An 18570-nucleotide genomic window follows, 5' to 3' on the forward strand; every position below is an offset into this window, starting at 1 on the left:
GCACTGCAGGAAGTCAGGCAGAAGCATTGTAGCTGTTTCTCACAATGTCGTACTAGAGAGCTGGGGAGGATCAGTTTCTTGTGTTTTCTCCCCTCTAATCTTCCACCCCTGCCCAGGGCAGGCATAACAAAACCCTGTGAGTTTGATTTAGATGACTCCAATGTAAACTTTGCTTCTTTTTTGTTATGGCTTGTGCTGCCAGCATGCCTGACTTTTCATGCCAATTTATGTGTTGTCAGCTAAAGGCAGGCGAGTAAGTCTCTCAGTTCTCATAGCAGTTCCAGGAAAATGGTGGCAAAGAATACGGCAAGACATTACCATATATATAATCTTTTCACACCTCTCTGCCTGCCCCACTCCAGTCACTAGGTAGACCAATCCATCAACAAGTAATAAAAAGCAACAAATGTGAACATAGTTCTCGTAATGACTCAGCAAATTATGCAGCAAACTGAAAATATCTTAACTGCCATCAAATTTCTCTTCCAGTGTTGCTGAAACATGCAAGCATTCTGCCTGAATAATGATGGAAGAGACTCTTTAAAAGGGTAACCTGAATCTTAAGGAAATGTCTCTCTTGCGATACAGAACATAATGTTAAGTACTGGATAGTTATGTAAAAGCTCAAGGGAACAGCTACATGACATATCCCTGTGCATAAGCTGCATGCAAAGCAGAACTTCACTCTGTTAAAAATATTGGTAGACACACAGTAGAGCCAAGTTTTCATTTCAAGCTCTCTTGTTTCTGAGTGTTTGTGAAATTTGATTGTAGGGCATGCCCCCACCAAAAGTCAACAGTGAATCAGCAATAAGATCCCTGGATTGCAAACTGTTGAAACCAAGAGGGAGAAATATGCTCTCTTGATAGAGGGAACATTCAGAAACTCCTGCCAATCCCTCCTGACATTTCAGGAATCGCAATTTGAAAAGATAAACAATTGCTCTTTCTAGAAAGAGCCATACAGACAAACCTTCCACTTTTGTCTTCACTGGAGATGTACTGTCCATACCTGCTGAGGATCTGGCTCATTATGCTTTATTAAGGCCCCTTAACAAAGTCAAATAAAACTTATTTAAAGGGGCTTAATACTTAAATGCATTTTCACAAATTTTGGTCTAATCTGCACTGTCCTTTCCATGCAGGTGTCTGCCTGGACCATAGTGTCTGCCAGGACCATGAGACTTTACAACTTAATATCTGATTGAGTCAAGGAGGAAAAGTACTAGGAGGAATAAAGGAGAAAAACACGCATTGTTTCCTCTTGGTCACTGCTAGATTATATAGTTTATAGGGTCACATATGGTGCATGGGTGGATCGTGTTGACCTCAACAGTTGCCAGGATGATAGAATTTGGACCATCATTTGTTGTCTACCCAAATTCAGGAGCTTGCACAATATCATGATGATGTGAACTACAGGTATGAATAATAGTCACTGAGATCAGGGGAAACCATATTGCATACCAGAAAAAAAGTTGACATATGTGAACACAGTATTTTTATTTATTTATTTATTTATTTTTAAAGCATCTGAGCTGTTTAACATATTAGAGTACTTACTAGGATTGGAGGGTTCTTTGATAGAAAGAATTTACTTGGAATCTCCACCTCAATCAGGTCTTTGGTACAGATGATGGTTTCATTGATTTCTGTATAAACATTAAAGTTGCTGCATATTAAAGGGTGAGGACTTTCACCATCACATTCGATCAAACAAATTATCTACCTTGGTTTTTTTATACCACAGCAATGGGCATGAAACAAGTACGTTTTGCACAGATCTGAGTACCAAGTTGTATGCATTTAGTATTCTGATTGGCAAAAATTAATTCTTCAAGGAATTCTTTTCAATATCAGTTACTTTCTAATAGCTACATCTCCATTTTACTGCTGTCCCCACCTGCATTTAAAGTACAATATGAAATGTCTTTGTCTCTGTAAGGAATGTTATTTCTTCCTTTTCCTGTAACTGAACACTCCTAGCTGCCTTGCTGAGCTCTGCAAGTGAACAAGACTCCAGTTTATTTGTCCAGTTGGCATTTGTTGAAGTGGGCTTTTCCTTCCAAAACTGTGGAGTATGTTGACACTGAAGCCTCATCTGGGTTGTGGTTTTGTTACTACACTCAGGCCTTCTCTACTTTTGGGAATACCTTTAATTTAACCATCAGTGGCCAGCAACTGGTACGGCTGCAACTGTGCAAACCCTTATTATGGATAAAGAAAGCCACAATTTGTACCTATTGAGATAACCGCTGTGTCTAGCAGGGGTCAGCTACATCAGCGTAAATGGCTATGTTCCTTGTCCACACTAGTAGTGGCTTGTGTTGGTGATAGCTAAATAACTAGAAAAGGATCCTAGAGAGAAAGGAGGAGCCATTTGTTAGGGTGCTGGCATGAGGTCTGAGTGATTTCCCTGGCCCACCACAGACTTTCTGTGTGATCCTTGGCAAGTCAGTCTGTCTGCGGCTCAGTTCCCCATCTGTAAAATGGGGACAATAGCACTTCCCTACCTCACAGGGGCATTTTAAGGCTAAGTATTTAAAGATTGTGAGGCACTCAGATACTATGGTGTTGGGGTCCGTATTAATATCCTGGGTAGTTATGGTCTCAGAGCAGGTTCACTGAAAGGCTTTTAACCCTGAGCAACTGAGCCTAGGCCAATTTATAGTTTCAATGCACAGTCAAACGAAACCTGGCAATTTCATCTGAGTTTTGTTTTAAGATTTTGTGTTCATTTACACCACTAATTGCATATGAATTGCTTATTGGCCAGGTTTAATCCTTATGAAAGATCTTATGATTTAGATACGTGGCTGTTATGTTTGCTTTCTAGTCTTGGAGAGTAACTATTTCCCAAAGTGCTATTCTTCAGACATGTGTAGATATCATGGACAGGTACCATCTATCTCTCCACAGTGAATTGCTTAATGCAGTATGGTGGACGGAACATGAAGCTTGAAGTCATTTTAAATGAGTGAAATAAAGCTATGTAGCCTGACCCAAGTTGACTCTGCATCCAGTATGTATTTAACAAAAAGCCTACTGCTTAAAGCTGAGTAATAGATTCCATGGTTGAAATGTCTTCAATGACAATACATACAAAGAAAAAAAATGCTATAATAAAAAATCAGGGAACAAGCAGAGCTGAGCAAAAATCAGAACCCCATCCCATCCCATAGGAAATTCTGATATTTTGACATTCAAATCCTGACCCCAAAAAAATTAAAATATTAACATTTTTTGAAGATCAGAAAGTTCTGAAAAATTTCTGTTCAGAAATGTCAAAAAAATATTGACATTCCTTCATCCAAACATTTTGTTCTGAGTGAGTATGAGATTAAACCGCCTTTACCTCACGTGCCATGGTAGTGCTTCATACCCTCATTCTTTTCGATGGGCTGGACTAGAACTCCCATGATGCACTATAGACCTGTGACTTCCATGATGCACCACACAGTTTAGTCATACAAGAGACTGTGGGTACATAATGGGAGATGTAGTCTGGCCAAATAACCCGGCCCACAGGAGAGAATGGGGGCACGAAGCACCTGAACTACAACTCCCATGAGGCACGGTGTCAACTTAGGCAAATACAATTTAATGTCAAACTGACTGGAAACAAAATGTTTTGATTTAAATTTAACACACTGAACTTTCCCTAAATGAAATTTTATTTCCATTTTCCCAATGGAGAAATTCCCAATGGAGATTTCAGCAAAATTGAAATTTTCCCTTGGAAAATTTTGATTTTGCAGAAAGTAAATTTTCCATTGAAAATGATTTTGACAGGAAATTCCTGACCAGCTCTAGGAACAAGACTAGGGTTGCAACTCAGTTATCAGTTTACACAGTTATGCCCAGGGACGTCAGGAAACACAGCATTATGTGTGTGGTTTTGCATGCCATATGGTACAAGGCATAGACAAGTTGAACTTCTATTAGTTTTATTTTTAAAACTGGCCACTGTCGGAAGACAGGATACTGGGCTAGACGGACCTTTGGTCTGACCCAGTAGGGCCATTCTTATATACAAAATTCTCCTCTTTGAGCCACACTATGATTCTCTTATCCAAGCAGATTTCCTTTGTATATTCTGTATTGTTCTATGTACAGAATCAGTATAGAATATGCTTTAGAGAGCCATAGTTTTAATTAGATAGGAACATTTTGCTTTTAGTGTTAGTGTAATATACATTTCCTTTTGGAAAAATCATCTCTCATTTGTAGAGACACTTACATAGTACACATTTTGTTGTGCACTCATGCCAGTCAGTATTATACTGGAGAATCTTTAGAATGTAAATTATTAATACAACAGATAGTAATATCCCAGTGAGTCAAAGCTTACTTTGGAACCTTTAATCCAGAGTTTCTGGTTGTTGTAAATCATTATGTCTCTATCATGTTAAGACCTAATTTAGCAATTCCCTCATTCACAGCTCACTGGACCAATAAGCCTCAAAGGTCATGTCAGAGTTCTTAAGGATCACTGAAATAATAAAACAACACAACTCCTTTCTTTCTGGTACTAAAAGGGAAACAACAAATCTTTTATACATGATAGCAAAAGACCTACGGCATGACAACATTTCTGTTATTTTTGCTATTTCTTTAACAGAACCAATTTTTAAAAAATTATACACTAAACTTTCTGTGGGCTTGAGAAATTTTCATCCTGGAAAAAGAAAAGGAGTACTTGTGGCACCTTAGAGACTAACCAATTTGTTTGAGCATAAGCTTTCGTGAGCTACAGCTCACTTCATCGGATGCATACTGTGGAAAGTGTAGAAGATCTTTTATACACACAAAGCATGAAAAAATACCTCCCCCCACCCCACTCTCCTGCTGGCAATAGCTTATCTAAAGTGATCACTCTCCTTACAATGTGTATGATAATCAAGTTGGGCCATTTCCAGCAGAAATCCAGGTTTTCTCACCGCCACCCACCCCCAACACACACACAAACCCACTCTCCTGCTGGTAATAGCTTATCTAAAGTGACCACTCTCCTTACAATGTGTATGATAATCAAGGTGGGCCATTTCCAGCACAAATCCAGGGTTTAACAAGAACGTCTGGGGAGTGGGGGGGAGTTAGGAAAAAACAAGGGGAAATAGGTTACCTTGCATAATGACTTAGCCACTCCCAGTCTCTATTCAAGCCTAAGTTAATTGAATCCAATTTGCAAATGAATTCCAATTCAACAGTTTCTTGCTGGAGTCTGGATTTGAAGTTTTTTTGTTGAAGAATTGCAACTTTCATGTCTGTAATCGCGTGACCAGAGAGATTGAAGTGTTCTCCGACTGGTTTATGAATGTTATAATTCTTGACATCTGATGTGTGTCCATTTATTCTTTTACGTAGAGACTGTCCAGTTTGACCAATGTACATGGCAGAGGGGCATTGCTGGCACATGATGGCATATATCACATTGGTGGATGTGCAGGTGAACGAGCCTCTGATAGTGTGGCTGATGTTATTAGGCCCTGTGATGGTGTCCCCTGAATAGATATGTGGGCAAAGTTGGCAACGGGCTTTGTTGCAAGGATAGGTTCCTGGGTTAGTGGTTCTGTTGTGTGGTATGTGGTTGCTGGTGAGTATTTGCTTCAGGTTGGGGGGCTGTCTGTAGGCAAGGACTGGGAGTGGCTAAGTCATTATGCAAGGTAACCTATTTCCCCTTGTTTTTTCCTAACCCCCCCCCCCCCGACGTTCTTGTTAAACCCTGGATTTGTGCTGGAAATGGCCCACCTTGATTATCATACACATTGTAAGGAGAGTAGTCACTTTAGATAAGCTATTACCAGCAGGAGAGTGGGTTTGTGTGTGTGTTGGGGGGGGGTGAGAAAACCTGGATTTCTGCTGGAAATGGCCCAACTTGATTATCATACACATTGTAAGGAGAAAGAAAAGGAGTACTTGTGGCACCTTAGAGACTAACCAATTTATTTGAGCATGAGCTTTCGTGAGCTACAGCTCACTTCATCGGATGCATGCCGTGGAAACTGTAGCAGACATTATATATACACAGAGAATATGAAAAAATACCTCCTCCCACCCCACTGTCCAGCTGGTAATAGCTTATCTAAAGTGATCATCAGGTGGGCCATTTCCAGCACAAATCCAGGTTTCCTCACCCTCCAGCCCCCCACACAAATTCACTCTCCTGCTGGTGATAGCCCATCCAAAGTGACAACTCTTTACACAATGTGCATGATAATAAAGTTGGGCCATTTCCTGCACAAATCCAGGTTCTCTCACCCCCTCACCCCCCTCCCAAAAACCACACACACAAACTCACTATCCTGCTGGTAATAGCTCATCCAAAGTGACCATTCTCCCTACAATGTGCATAATTAAGGTGGGCCATTTCCAGCACAAATCCAGGTTTTCTCACATCCCCCACACCCCCATACACACACAAACTCACTCTCCTGCTGGTAATAGCTCATCCAAACTGACCACTCTCCAAGTTTAAATCCAAGTTAAACCAGAACATCTGGGGGGAGGGGGTAGGAAAAAACAAGAGGAAATAGGCTACCTTGCATAATGACTTAGCCACTCCCCGTCTCTATTTAAGCCTAAATTAATAGTATCCAATTTGCAAATAAATTCCAATTCAGCAGTTTCTCGCTGGAGTCTGGATTTGAAGTTTTTTTGTTTTAAGATAGCGACCTTCATGTCTGTGATTGCGTGACCAGAGAGATTGAAGTGTTCTCCAACTGGTTTATGAATGTTATAATTCTTGACATCTGATTTGTGTCCATTTATTCTTTTACGTAGAGACTGTCCAGTTTGACCGATGTACATGGCAGAGGGGCATTGCTGGCACATGATGGCATATATCACATTGGTGGATGTGCAGGTATACGAGCCTCTGATAGTGTGGCTGATGTTATTAGGCCCTGTGATGGTGTCCCCTGAATAGATATGTGGGATATGTGGGCACAATTGGCAACGGGCTTTGTTGCAAGGGTAAGTTCCTGGGTTAGTGGTTCTGTTGTATGGTATGTGGTTGTTGGTGAGTATTTGCTTCAGGTTGCGGGGCTGTCTGTAGGCAAGGACTGGCCTGTCTCCCAAGATTTGTGAGAGTGTTGGGTCATCCTTTAGGATAGGTTGTAGATCCTTAATAATGTGTTGGAGGGGTTTTAGTTGGGGGCTGAAGGTGACGGCTAGTGGCGTTCTGTTATTTTCTTTGTTAGGCCTGTCCTGTAGTAGGTAACTTCTGGGAACTCTTCTGGCTCTATCAATCTGTTTCTTTACTTCTGCAGGTGGGTATTGTAGTTGTAAGAAAGCTTGACAGAGATCTTGTAGGTGTTTGTCTCTGTCTGAGGGGTTGGAGCAAATGCGGTTGTATCGCAGAGCTTGGCTGTAGACGATGGATCGTGTGGTGTGGTCAGGGTGAAAGCTGGAGGCATGCAGGTAGGAATAGCGGTCAGTAGGTTTCCGGTATAGGGTGGTGTTTATGTGACCATTGTTTATTAGCACTGTAGTGTCCAGGAAGTGGATTTCTTGTGTGGACTGGACCAGGCTGAGGTTGATGGTGGGATGGAAATTGTTGAAATCATGGTGGAATTCCTCAAGGGCTTCTTTTCCATGGGTCCAGATGATGAAGATGTCATCAATATAGCGCAAGTAGAGTAGGGGCTTTAGGGGACGAGAGCTGAGGAAGCGTTGTTCTAAATCAGCCATAAAAATGTTGGCATACTGTGGGGCCATGCGGGTACCCATAGCAGTGCCGCTGATCTGAAGGTATACATTGTCCCCAAATGTGAAATAGTTATGGGTAAGGACAAAGTCACAAAGTTCAGCCACCAGGTTAGCCGTGACATTATCGGGGATAGTGTTCCTGACGGCAATAAGCTATTGCCAGCAGGAGAGTGGGGTGGGGGGAGGTATTTTTTCATGCTTTGCGTGTATAAAAGATCTTCTACACTTTCCACAGTATGCATCCGATGAAGTGAGCTGTAGCTCACGAAAGCTCATGCTCAAATAAATTGGTTAGTCTCTAAGGTGCCACAAGTACTCCTTTTCTTTTTGCGAATACAGACTAACACGGCTGTTACTCTGAAACCTTTCATCCTGGAGTAATTTTCAGGGACAAAAGTCCTCCTTTTCCTCTCTCACTCTCACACACACACACTTACTTCTTAATATATTAAATAATACATTAAAATAATAATAATGGACCAAATCCTGAAGTTCTTACTCATGAAAATTCCTGTTGACTTAAATGGGAGTTTGCCCAGGAACTAGGCATTGGCTTATACTGAGCCTGGGTGTTTGTTCATGCTGTTTAATGCAAGAGCAACGATCAATAAAAGTTACCATCATCTATGATTTGACCAGGGATAAGAACCTTGATTTATGTATAACAGACCTGTTTAAGATGAGTCTGCAGAGCTAATGTTGTTCCAGCTGGTTCTGAATAGGTACTTGTCTCAGACCCAAGAGAGTAATGAGGAGGAAGAGTGGCCTTGGGTTTTGCTACTGACTCCAAATTTGGAGCTGAGTGCTTATGAACAAATCTCAGGATGGAATTTATGTTGTAAATAATCCGTTGCACCGTGAAAGCCCTTTCTGAGTTTCTCCAGTTCATCACTGCGGTGATACTAGTACTAAAACTGATACTCCTTGGTGACAATGATTCTTCTGGGTGGAGTTCCTGGCTACCATGGCCAGAGTTCTCACAGGTGATTGATGTCTTCACCCATATAGTTGGCCACACTCTGGATCTAATGTTTGGAATGCAGATTGGAGAGGTAATGATGACAAGCTTATCGTGGACTGATAAGGTTTGAGGTTGGGCATTCTTAGCCCATCCAAGTGAGACATATTTTGATGGACTGCCCAAGGAGACAGCCAGAACCAGAACGGTTTCAGAAGGCTCTGAGGAAGTATATTCTTACCTAATGGCTTCTTGGCACTGCTGGCAGGATGGCTATTATGAATAAGTTTATCCATGATTATTGATACCGTGGGTCTTAAACACTCTTCCCTCTCACAGCTCACTGTGGTCCAGGTGATGCAAGAGGGAAGACTGCTAAAGTGCTAGTGGGAGAAGTCCTGATCTGAGTTTACCTGATTGTGACATAAAAAGATTATGAAGTCTTACACCCTGGCTGCGTGGGAATCAGTGAAAGGTTTCTTTGCCGCTTTCAGTGCATATTTGAAGTCATAACCAGCAAGTGATAGAGAGCTTGATTATTCCAGGAGGCCTCTGTGTGGTTACAGAATTCACTTTTTTCTCGCAATGAAGAATATTTAAGTTACTTTGTGAGTAAAAATCTGAATGGAGCTTGCTGTGTCCATGGGGTCAGAAGAGTTAGGGAACACACACTCAGTCAGTTTCTACCAGTGTTACTTGCTAGGATTTTGGGGATGGGTGGAGGTGGGTGGAGGACTTCAGGCCAGTATCTGTGAACTAGATGCTTGTCCCACCTGGCTGGCTAAGGCCAGCAGGGGAGATAGTGACTCAGTTTGGTGGACACTGTCAACTGACAATCTTGTTGACTATAGACTGGCATTAGTTCTCCATCTTTAGGAAAGATTATTGAGGTGGTGGTTGCAGAGCAAGTATAGAAATATTTGATGTCTTCATATTCCTTTCTCCTGCTCAATCTGTATTTATACTTAGGTATGGGACAAAAACTGCTGTATTTGCACTTGTTGATGATTGATTGGCTGCTCCTGGCTGTGGATGGAGACAATGAACCTAACTGGAGTTGGTGTAAGTCAGTGCCACCAGCTGAAGGTATGAACCAACAATGCCCTAGTTAGATTTGCCAGTTGCCTTTGATACGGCTGATCACACGGTGTTGTTTACAAAGATGCAGTCCTTAGTGGGAGTGGATGCCTTGAAGAGATTTAACTCCTCCTGTGGAAGTATGCAGAGGATGATTATGGGCAATTATTCATCCATCTCAGTAGCTCTCTCATGTGGAGCATTATAGCCATAATTCCCAACATTTGCCATGCCAGGACACTCCCCCATTCCCTTTCCATTTAGCAATATGGGAAGGACAGGGAGAGTCATGACCCTCAGGGTGAAAACTCCTCTGCTAGAGAAGGAATCTACTCTCTCACTCCTCCTTCAGCGTATGTATGAAGCCACTAGGTAGGTTAGTAAGGAAATACTGGTTATGGTGTTTATAGCATGCAGATGATCCCCAGCTGTATAGCCTCATTATGGTCAGTCGTGCTGGTGATGTGGAACAGTTGACCTAATGCTACTGGAGATTGTGGCTTGGATGAGGACTAGCTGCCACAAGTGGCTTCAGGTAAGACCGAGATAACTTTGCTAGGGCTGGAGCAAGCAATTAAAAAAAAAAAAATTCTCGCTATCATTGTCCTTCACTGAAGTTTTGGGTACTTGTGAATCAGACATACAAATAGACTCAAGCCTGCTGCTGGATACCCAGTTAGTAGTCATGTCGATAAACACACATTCTCATTTGCACTAGATAAGATGAGGGAAACATTGTATTTAGGATGTGGCCCTTGCAATTGTCTGCCCCAGCCTTTCTTACCTGTGTGTTTGAAAGGATGCAGGGAGGATTATTTGCAAAGCTTGTAGAGGTGCTATACAGATACTTTCAGCTCTCATTTAGCATGCTTGGAGTTGAGTTACTCCTCTTGTACAAACTACCAATTCATGTCAGCTGCAGCTAGTTTATTACACCTCAGTACAAACATTTAATTCTGTCTGCCAGTTAAGGCTGGCACAATAAGCTACAAATATTTTTTCCATATTGCAGACAGCAAGTCTTTCGAATTTTATGAGCAGTTCTTGCTTCAGTTGAAGCTGCTCATGAGCAACCTTTTGTGCTAATTGTCTTTCAAAATGTCACAGTGGTTATTGGTTTTTAATTTACATTCTGGAATGGCTCATTTGCTGTGGGTAGTTTCCACAGGCAGCTGATATTTATGAGGGGTCTAATTTCTGTATATAGTTGCTACCAGAGAGCATATCTAATTTAGAATAGCTCCTATTTCTTACAAGCTGAAGCAGGCGTGGGGAGAGGATAAGGAGATCTGAGAAGCAGTTCTCCTTTCCTCCCCCTTTTCCAATAAACCATCTCCATTTCTCAGCATCTCAGTTAGTCTTCATTTTGGACTGAGGCCTCAGACTGCTTGCAGGAGCCTAAGTATCACGCCATATATGTCCATGGTTTAGCAAAATGGAAGGCTGGGATTTTCAAAGGAGCCCATGGGCGTTAGGTGCCCAACACCCACTGAAATCTCAGCTAAAGTTAAGGGGAATTAATAAAATAAATGTGAAAACAGAATTTCTCAAAACTTGACTCCCTCTTCATGTAAGGATCAAAGAAGACTGTGTGTGTGTCTCTCCCTGGCTGTGATATGTTTTCACAGGGGATCACTGGGAGAAGGGATGTCCTGAGCCCCCAGCAATCCTCTTGTAAAAGAAACTTGTGCATGTTCTAATATTGCGCACTTTTGTAGCAGCTTCTGAGGACCTGAAAGTACTCTGAGCTAAGTCTCAAAATGCCTGTAACGGGGCTCGGCACCTTCAGTTCGCCCCCTCATGTCCTACGGCCATGCTACAAACAGCCTGCCTAAATCTCTGCTCTTGGACTGTTCAACACTTTTATCCATTCCTGTTCCTTCTTTATTAAATTGACAGACATTCAAAATAAAAATTTCCAGACTATCCAAAAATAAACCAAGGTTTCTCTTCCTCCTCCAAGGCCTTCCTGCCCAGGGCCTTTCCTGCTTCAGCAGACTACTCCCAGCCTCTACTTGGCTGGAGTTTCAGTCCAAACTTCCAGGACTCTTCACTAGAGCCTGTTCATGGCTAGTAATCCGTAATTTCTGAGCATTCACTGCTTCTTTGCAGCCTCTTTTGTTTTAATTTCCTATTGTATGAAAACAGAGGCGTGGTTTGCTGCAAACCAAGGGCATAGCATTTTCAGGGGATATTCCATGGGCCTTTGCTTCACTGCTGAGTGCATGCATCCTGGGATAGTTTTTGTTGTCAATTGTGAGAAGCCAGGTAGGTTCAATTAAAAAAAAAAAAGTTTCCACCACATGCTTCCTTTCCAGGCAACCTCGTACTATTTTCAATTGCTGTCCTCCAGCATGGATCCAGCAATTCTTCACACCACAGTGGTGATAAGTGCAAGTACGCACAGGCTGTTTGGACTCTATTACAACCCTCAGAGCCAGATGAATTCTGCATTGGACCTTACCCCTCACACCACTGACCAGATGATAAAGGAGCAGGACAATGTTCTTTTAGAGCAGTAGCTCCTACGGCAGCAGGAGGACACTCTGTGGTGGTGGCAACAGCAGGATGAGGAGGAAGGACAGGATGATATGGAGCTGTTGGAACAAGATTTCTGGATCACCTGCACAGCATTCAGCACCATTGCTGGGCCTGGGAAACCAGTGTGGATTAGTGGGAGAGGATTATTCTGCAGAACTGGGATGACCTGCAGTGGTGAGAGAACTTCAGGATGGAGGGGGTACCTGTATTGAGATTTTTGCAGAACTGACTTTGGAGTTTCAGCAACAACCTACAACATGTAGGACCCCATACCCAGGGAGAAACAGGTCACCATTGCCATCTGGAAGCTGGCCACCACAGAATATTACCAAGCTCTAACCAACCAATTCAGCCTGAGAAGATAAACTGTTGGGGCCTGTCAAGGTTCCTTCCCCACTCTGAACTCTAGGGTACAGATGTGGGGACCTGCATGAAAACCTCCTAAGTTTACTTTTAACAGCTTAGGTTAAAACTTCCCCAAGGTACAAACTATTTTACCCTTTGCCCTTGGACTTCCACTGCCACCACCAAACATTTATCTGGGTTTATTTTATTAGGAAAGCGTTGTTTGGAAACGTCTTTCCCCCCAAAATCCTCTCAACCCTTGCACCCCACTTCCTGGGGAAGGTTTGGTAAAAATTCTCACCAATTTGCATGGGTGACCACAGACACAAACCCTTGGATCTTAAGAACAATGAAAAAAGCATTCAGGTCTTACAAGAAGAATTTTAATAGAAGAAACAGTGAAAAAGAAGTAACAATAAAAAAGAATCACCTCTGTAAAATCAGGATGGTAAATACCTAACAGGGTAATTAGATTCAAAACATAGAGAATCTCTCTAGGCAAAACCTTAAGTTACAAAAAGACACACAGACAGGAATATCCATTCTATTCAGCACAGCTTAATTTCTCAGCCATTTAAAGAAATCATAATCTAACACATATCTAGCTAGATTACTTACTAAATTCTAAGACTCCATTCCTGTTCTGTCCCCGGCAAAAGCATCACACAGACAGACTTTGTCCCTCCCTCCCTCCAGCTTTTTAAAGTATATTGTCTCCTCATTGGTCATTTTGGTCAGGTGCCAGCGAGGTTATCGTAGCTTCTTAACCCTTTACAGGTGAAAGGATTTTTCCTCTGGCCAGGAGGGATTTCAAAGGTGTTTACCCTTCCCTTTATATTTGACAGGGCCAGTCTGAAGCAGGCTGCTATGCCATTGATTAGATGCTATCTAACCAGGTCATGAAGCTGAGTAATGCTCAAGAGACTATTGGTGGCTTTGCATGCATGGCGGGACCAAACTGTACTGAGGCAATTGATATAACCCATGTGCCTATCATTTGCCACCCCCATCCCTGCTGCCCCATGAGGAAGCTGAATTTACCTATAGAAAGGGGTAGTTGTCCATGGTGCTCCAAGGACTGATTGACCACTGTGGGAGGTTGACAGATATAAATGCAGCGAGGTCAAGGAGGGTTCATAATGTGATGATCTTTCAGAACTCAGTTCTATTTAGAGTTACGGAGAAAGACTGTTCACCCCCCCAGGAGCACTGTGGTTGATCAGGTTATTCTGGGAGACCCGGCTTATGATTCCCTGGCTAATGAAGCCACACACAGGCCACTTGGACAGAAGGAAGAAACATTTTAACTTTTGGCTGAATAGCTGCAGAATGGTAGCAGAGTGTGTATTGAGCCGTTTGAAAGGCAGATGGTGCAGTTTTTGGAATAGTTTGGAAGCGGCAACAAAAACTTTGCAACCATTATAATTGTATGTTGTGCTTTTCATAATACTTGTGAGAGGAGGGGGAAAGCTTTACTGATGGGTGGGAGGCTGAGGTGCAGAGACTTTCTTGGAGGTTCAAGCACCCAGCAAGGCGTCCCACAGAGAACACGAACATCTGTGTGAATGCAGTCAGGAATGCCCACCGTTCGTATTTTGAGTCTGATGCCCAAACATGTTAGACCATGGATTGGAAGAGGTGTTTGTTGGGATGCACACATTGCAAGCACTGGGGTACTGCGGGTAGATGATTGAAGTTTATCTTTCCCTATGTGCTTTTGTAAAACATTTCAGCTTTATTTAAAGGATTGTCTGTGTTAAATGCAATGACGACTCAAGGGATGTACTGTGAACAGTTTTATTATGAAACAACAATAAAAAACAATAACATTTTAATAAAGGAAATGGAAAAATAATTTATTTGTGTTTGGAAATACATTTAACAAACCAGTCTTCTTAAGTAACCAACTATATACAAACCTTTTAATTACTCCCACTGTGCGAACACAATTCAAAGTGCAACAGTCACAATATTCCAAGTATAACCAAATGGGGGATGAGAAGGGAGAGTGAGAAAGGGAGTTAAAGGCAAGTATAGCCCTTGCCTCCCATTCCTCTTATCCACATGGGTTCTGGGCTTGAGCGCCACAGTTCAAAATTCTCAGACAGATCACAGGGCTCAAAAGTGCTGGACTCCCAGGTGCAAATGTTCTCGGTGGCCAGAGGTTGAATATGGGAGATGAATGAATGCTCCGTCTAGGAACACTGCGGCTGGAATGCAGATGTTAGGAGTTGCTGCTGGTCTCAGTAGCCACCATTGTTCAAGGGCTGAAGGAGATGGCTGGAACCTAAATTATGGGACTGCAGGGCCCACTGGCCTAGCTGAATCATGTTTTCCAGAGGGCATTCTGACTCGGGATAGCATCCATGAACTGCCTCAGCATCTCTGTTTTTCCCATGCTCTCCTTCACATGGGGCAGCTGCATTTTTTTTCTCATGTACAGCCTCCACCTCTCAGCCAGCCTTGTTTTCCTCTTTGACTCTGCCATGAGTTCAGCAAACATCTCCTCTCAAGTCCTCTTTTTTCTCTCCCTCAGGTTGGAAGGCCTGTCAGCATTAGATAGAGGCCCTTCCTTGACAGTCTGTTGCAGGTGCTGGGGCTGTAGGGAAAAAACCCAGTTGCTTATTGTTCATATCCCAGAGAAGTCATGCTAGCTTTTATTCATTGGATATCTCTCCTGGAGACTCTTCCCATTCTTGGGGGCACCTCCGCAATGGTAAGTGGTCAGCATGTACGAAAGGTGCTGGGTGCATTTGCATTTCAGTCTGTGTCTGCTTTCATGCTGGTAGGGGTGGCTTGATTGGAGCTACGTTCCAGATTTGTTTTGGCAGTTTTATTTGTGCTATGGTGTTGGAGGTGTAAAGAGGGGACTATGTGGGGCGGGGAGGAGGAGGGGCAGGGGGGCAAGCTGAATAGTAATACCTTCTATAGCCCCTTTAGGCCATCCTGATTCTTGATGACATTTCACAGAGGCAGATGATCAGGAGGCAGAGAATGGTCTTATTCAAAAAGGCAAAAGGGAGACTAGTGAGATATGCTGTGAAGTTATTCACCCCCCAAAAGTGCTGCGGGAGTGGAAGGGGCTTGCAAGCTATACTGAGGAGCATGCGTATGGGGCTATTCCCTATAATGTGCAAAACAAAACAGAGCTATTTCTCAGACTGACATTCTGCTAGATCTCCCCTGCAGACATGGAGAAACTGCAGGGGAAAATAGAGTCATGCAATCGCTGTCAGCCAGACGGCGTGTTACGGGGCATTTGTACTTCAGTGGGCAGCAGTAGTGTTTGTGCCTTGAGCAGGCATGCAACGTGCACTCATACCTAAGGCTACAGTTATGTCATGGAAGTCACGGAATCCATGACTTCCATTGATCTCCGTGACATTTTCTGCCCCGGGGCTGGAGCTCTCAGCCAGCCCCGCCCGCACAGCTCCCAGCCCCTGCCCCGTGGCAGGGGGACCCTGCAGCTGCTCAGCACCGCGGCAGGGGGACCCTGGAGGTCCCATGCACCACAGCAACGGGGAACCCAGGAGCCCCAGCAGCAGTGGGTGCTGGAGCCACCTACCCCTTTTGTCAGGGATATTTTTAGTGAAAGTCAGGGACAGGCCACAGGCCATGAACTTTTGTTTATTGCTTATGACCTGTCCCTGACTTTTACTGAAAATATCTATGACAAAAATTTAGCCTTATACCTCATGTAAACTGTGCAAACTAAGCACATTTCTCTTCCTGTAAGCACGGTCTCAATAAACTGCTGAATTCTGCACAAATGAATGTTTTCGGTATTCAAATCTGCCGGGGGTGGGGGAAGGAGGGGAAAGGGAGCAGGACAGACCGCACCATGCTGGCGGGTGCCATTTTGAAGCAGCACAAAGGAGGGTTGGGGAGGTGGCGGGGACTGGTAGCTCACATCTGCCAACAATAATAATACATTTCAAAGATAGGTACTTACATGCTGAAGTTTCCTCCATAGGATTGGACTCTTCAGTCCCGGCCTGGCTTTCTGGCTGGGACTTGGGCTCAGCCTATTCAGGGCAGGATTGGTCCATGGTAGCAGGTCAGACCAGGGGCTGGCTTTCCAGCAGCTGTCATCAGGGTCCTGAGTCACAAAAAGATCTTGGGGCGGGAGCCAGGGGGGAGACAGCTCTTCTCCGGCATCCTCCTGCTTATCCTCTGATGGGTTGAGCCCATCATCCTTGGAGGGCGGAAGGGAAATTGTGCAAAAAGTGGTACATAGCAATTGTGTGCACAGAAACAAAAAGCTAAACCAATTCAAAGCAAACACAGTTCACTTTGCAAGAAGACTCCAGATTCCCCACCAATGTGGAGTCAGTATGCAGTGATAGGTTGCATTGTGTGTAAAGCAAGCATTTTCAATCCAGGTTAACTGGATTTGATACAGTTTTAAAGCCCCGTGTAGGCAAGCCCTCAGCGTTAAGTATTATTGGAACAAAATCCTGAAGTTCTCACTCATGCAGAACTTTCTGAAGTCAATAAGGATACTTACATGGAGAAGGTGAGCAGAATTTGATCTCAGCAGGTGTAAGCAGCCATGTCTGCCCTCAGTTACACGAGGTGTAAGTACAGAGAAACTCCAAAACACCAGATTTACACTGGAGTGACGATGGCAAAAGATGTCCCAAAGCCTTTAAACTTTTCCTAAGCCATCAGCTTCCTTAGAGAAATCTTTTTAGGAATAGTCCCCTCTGTGCCCTTGCTTTTGACCTCGTGCTCAAGCTGTCGCTTCTATCCAGCTTCTGCCTCCCATTGGGTCAGATGTCAGGTTGTTTCCCCTGTGAACATCTCGCAGCACTTGCCCTATTAACACCCTGCATTCCAAGCTCAGGTTATTTTAAATTAAAAGCAGGTTTATTTGACAAAGTGAGACTCAACAAATGAAAACTAAATGGAATGAAAGCCATGACTAGGCTTATTCCTGTGCACAAGTGCAGCAAACAGGCCTGACACTGTAGTTACAATTTATTGATTAAGCTTTTTAATCCTGTTTAAAGCATGCTTATCCCTCCTGCCAGCAGCATTCTGTTGGGTGCGTCATCTTTGTCAACTTCCTGTCAGATCTTCTTGGAAGAAGACCTGTAGAACCCATAGATTACATAGGTCGTTGGAGCTTTTTTCCTCATGTTCAATCATCTTCATTAACAGGTTGAACAGTTTATCATCTGTTTCTCTCAGAAGTCAATATGCAAGTAACAATTATACTTTGTATAGTTCAGCATTTTTGGTTATGTTCATTATCCTTTGATATAAAATCTTCTCCTTCTCCTCCGTGTTTGTATAATGAGTATATCGGAGAGTATCAACCCATCAGAAAGATCTAGTCAAATGTGTTAACAGCATTGCTCCCATTTCTAAAGAACTACGGTCCTCCAAGTTGTTGCTTGAGCCAGTGTTTTCTCCACTTTTAGAGGGAATTTCATTAGTAATTTACTAGCTTCTTTAGCTCAAGATGTCTTATAACCATTTTAAAATGAGTAAACTGAGAAAAAGACAGCTTGTGAGATTTACTGACAGTCACAGTGAGCTGTGGGGAGTTGGACCCACAAGCTCTGACTATTGTTCCATCCCTTGACTAATACACTCCTCCTCAGGTTAAAAAGAGTCCAGATTGGCTTGTCTTATTGGTTACTTCCCACTAGGATCTAGTAAAAAGAGCAGCATCTACCAAATATCCTGTCCATATTACACCAAATTTTCACCAAGTCCTAAGAAAAAGTGAATATTGCAAGAAAACAACAATAATTTTAGTCCGATTCTGCTTTCCTTGCCTCAGTTGTACATAGACATAACTCTCCTGGGGCTGCTACCACTTTCATCTATATACAGTTGAGTAATTCCACTGAAGTCAATATTATTTTAAAACCAGTGGGTGGTGAATCTGGCCCATTGACTTCACCGGAGTGACTTTTTACTGCGCACTG

General features: G+C 43.0%; 1 protein-coding gene across 1 annotated transcript in view; it reads right to left on the bottom strand.

Moving 5' to 3' along the window:
* LOC311518638 (alpha-tectorin-like) overlaps positions 1 to 18570 on the bottom strand; it is a 39611-nt gene that overhangs the window by 17829 nt on the left and 3212 nt on the right. The window contains exon 2 of the mRNA XM_084624620.1: positions 1564 to 1652. Within this exon, the coding sequence (XP_084480746.1) occupies positions 1564 to 1652 (89 nt within the window). The remainder of the gene's footprint in view (positions 1 to 1563; positions 1653 to 18570) is intronic.

Source organism: Lepidochelys olivacea (genome assembly GCF_965140295.1).
Source record: "Lepidochelys olivacea isolate rLepOli2 genome assembly, chromosome: 3".
Lineage (NCBI taxonomy): Eukaryota > Metazoa > Chordata > Testudines > Cheloniidae > Lepidochelys > Lepidochelys olivacea.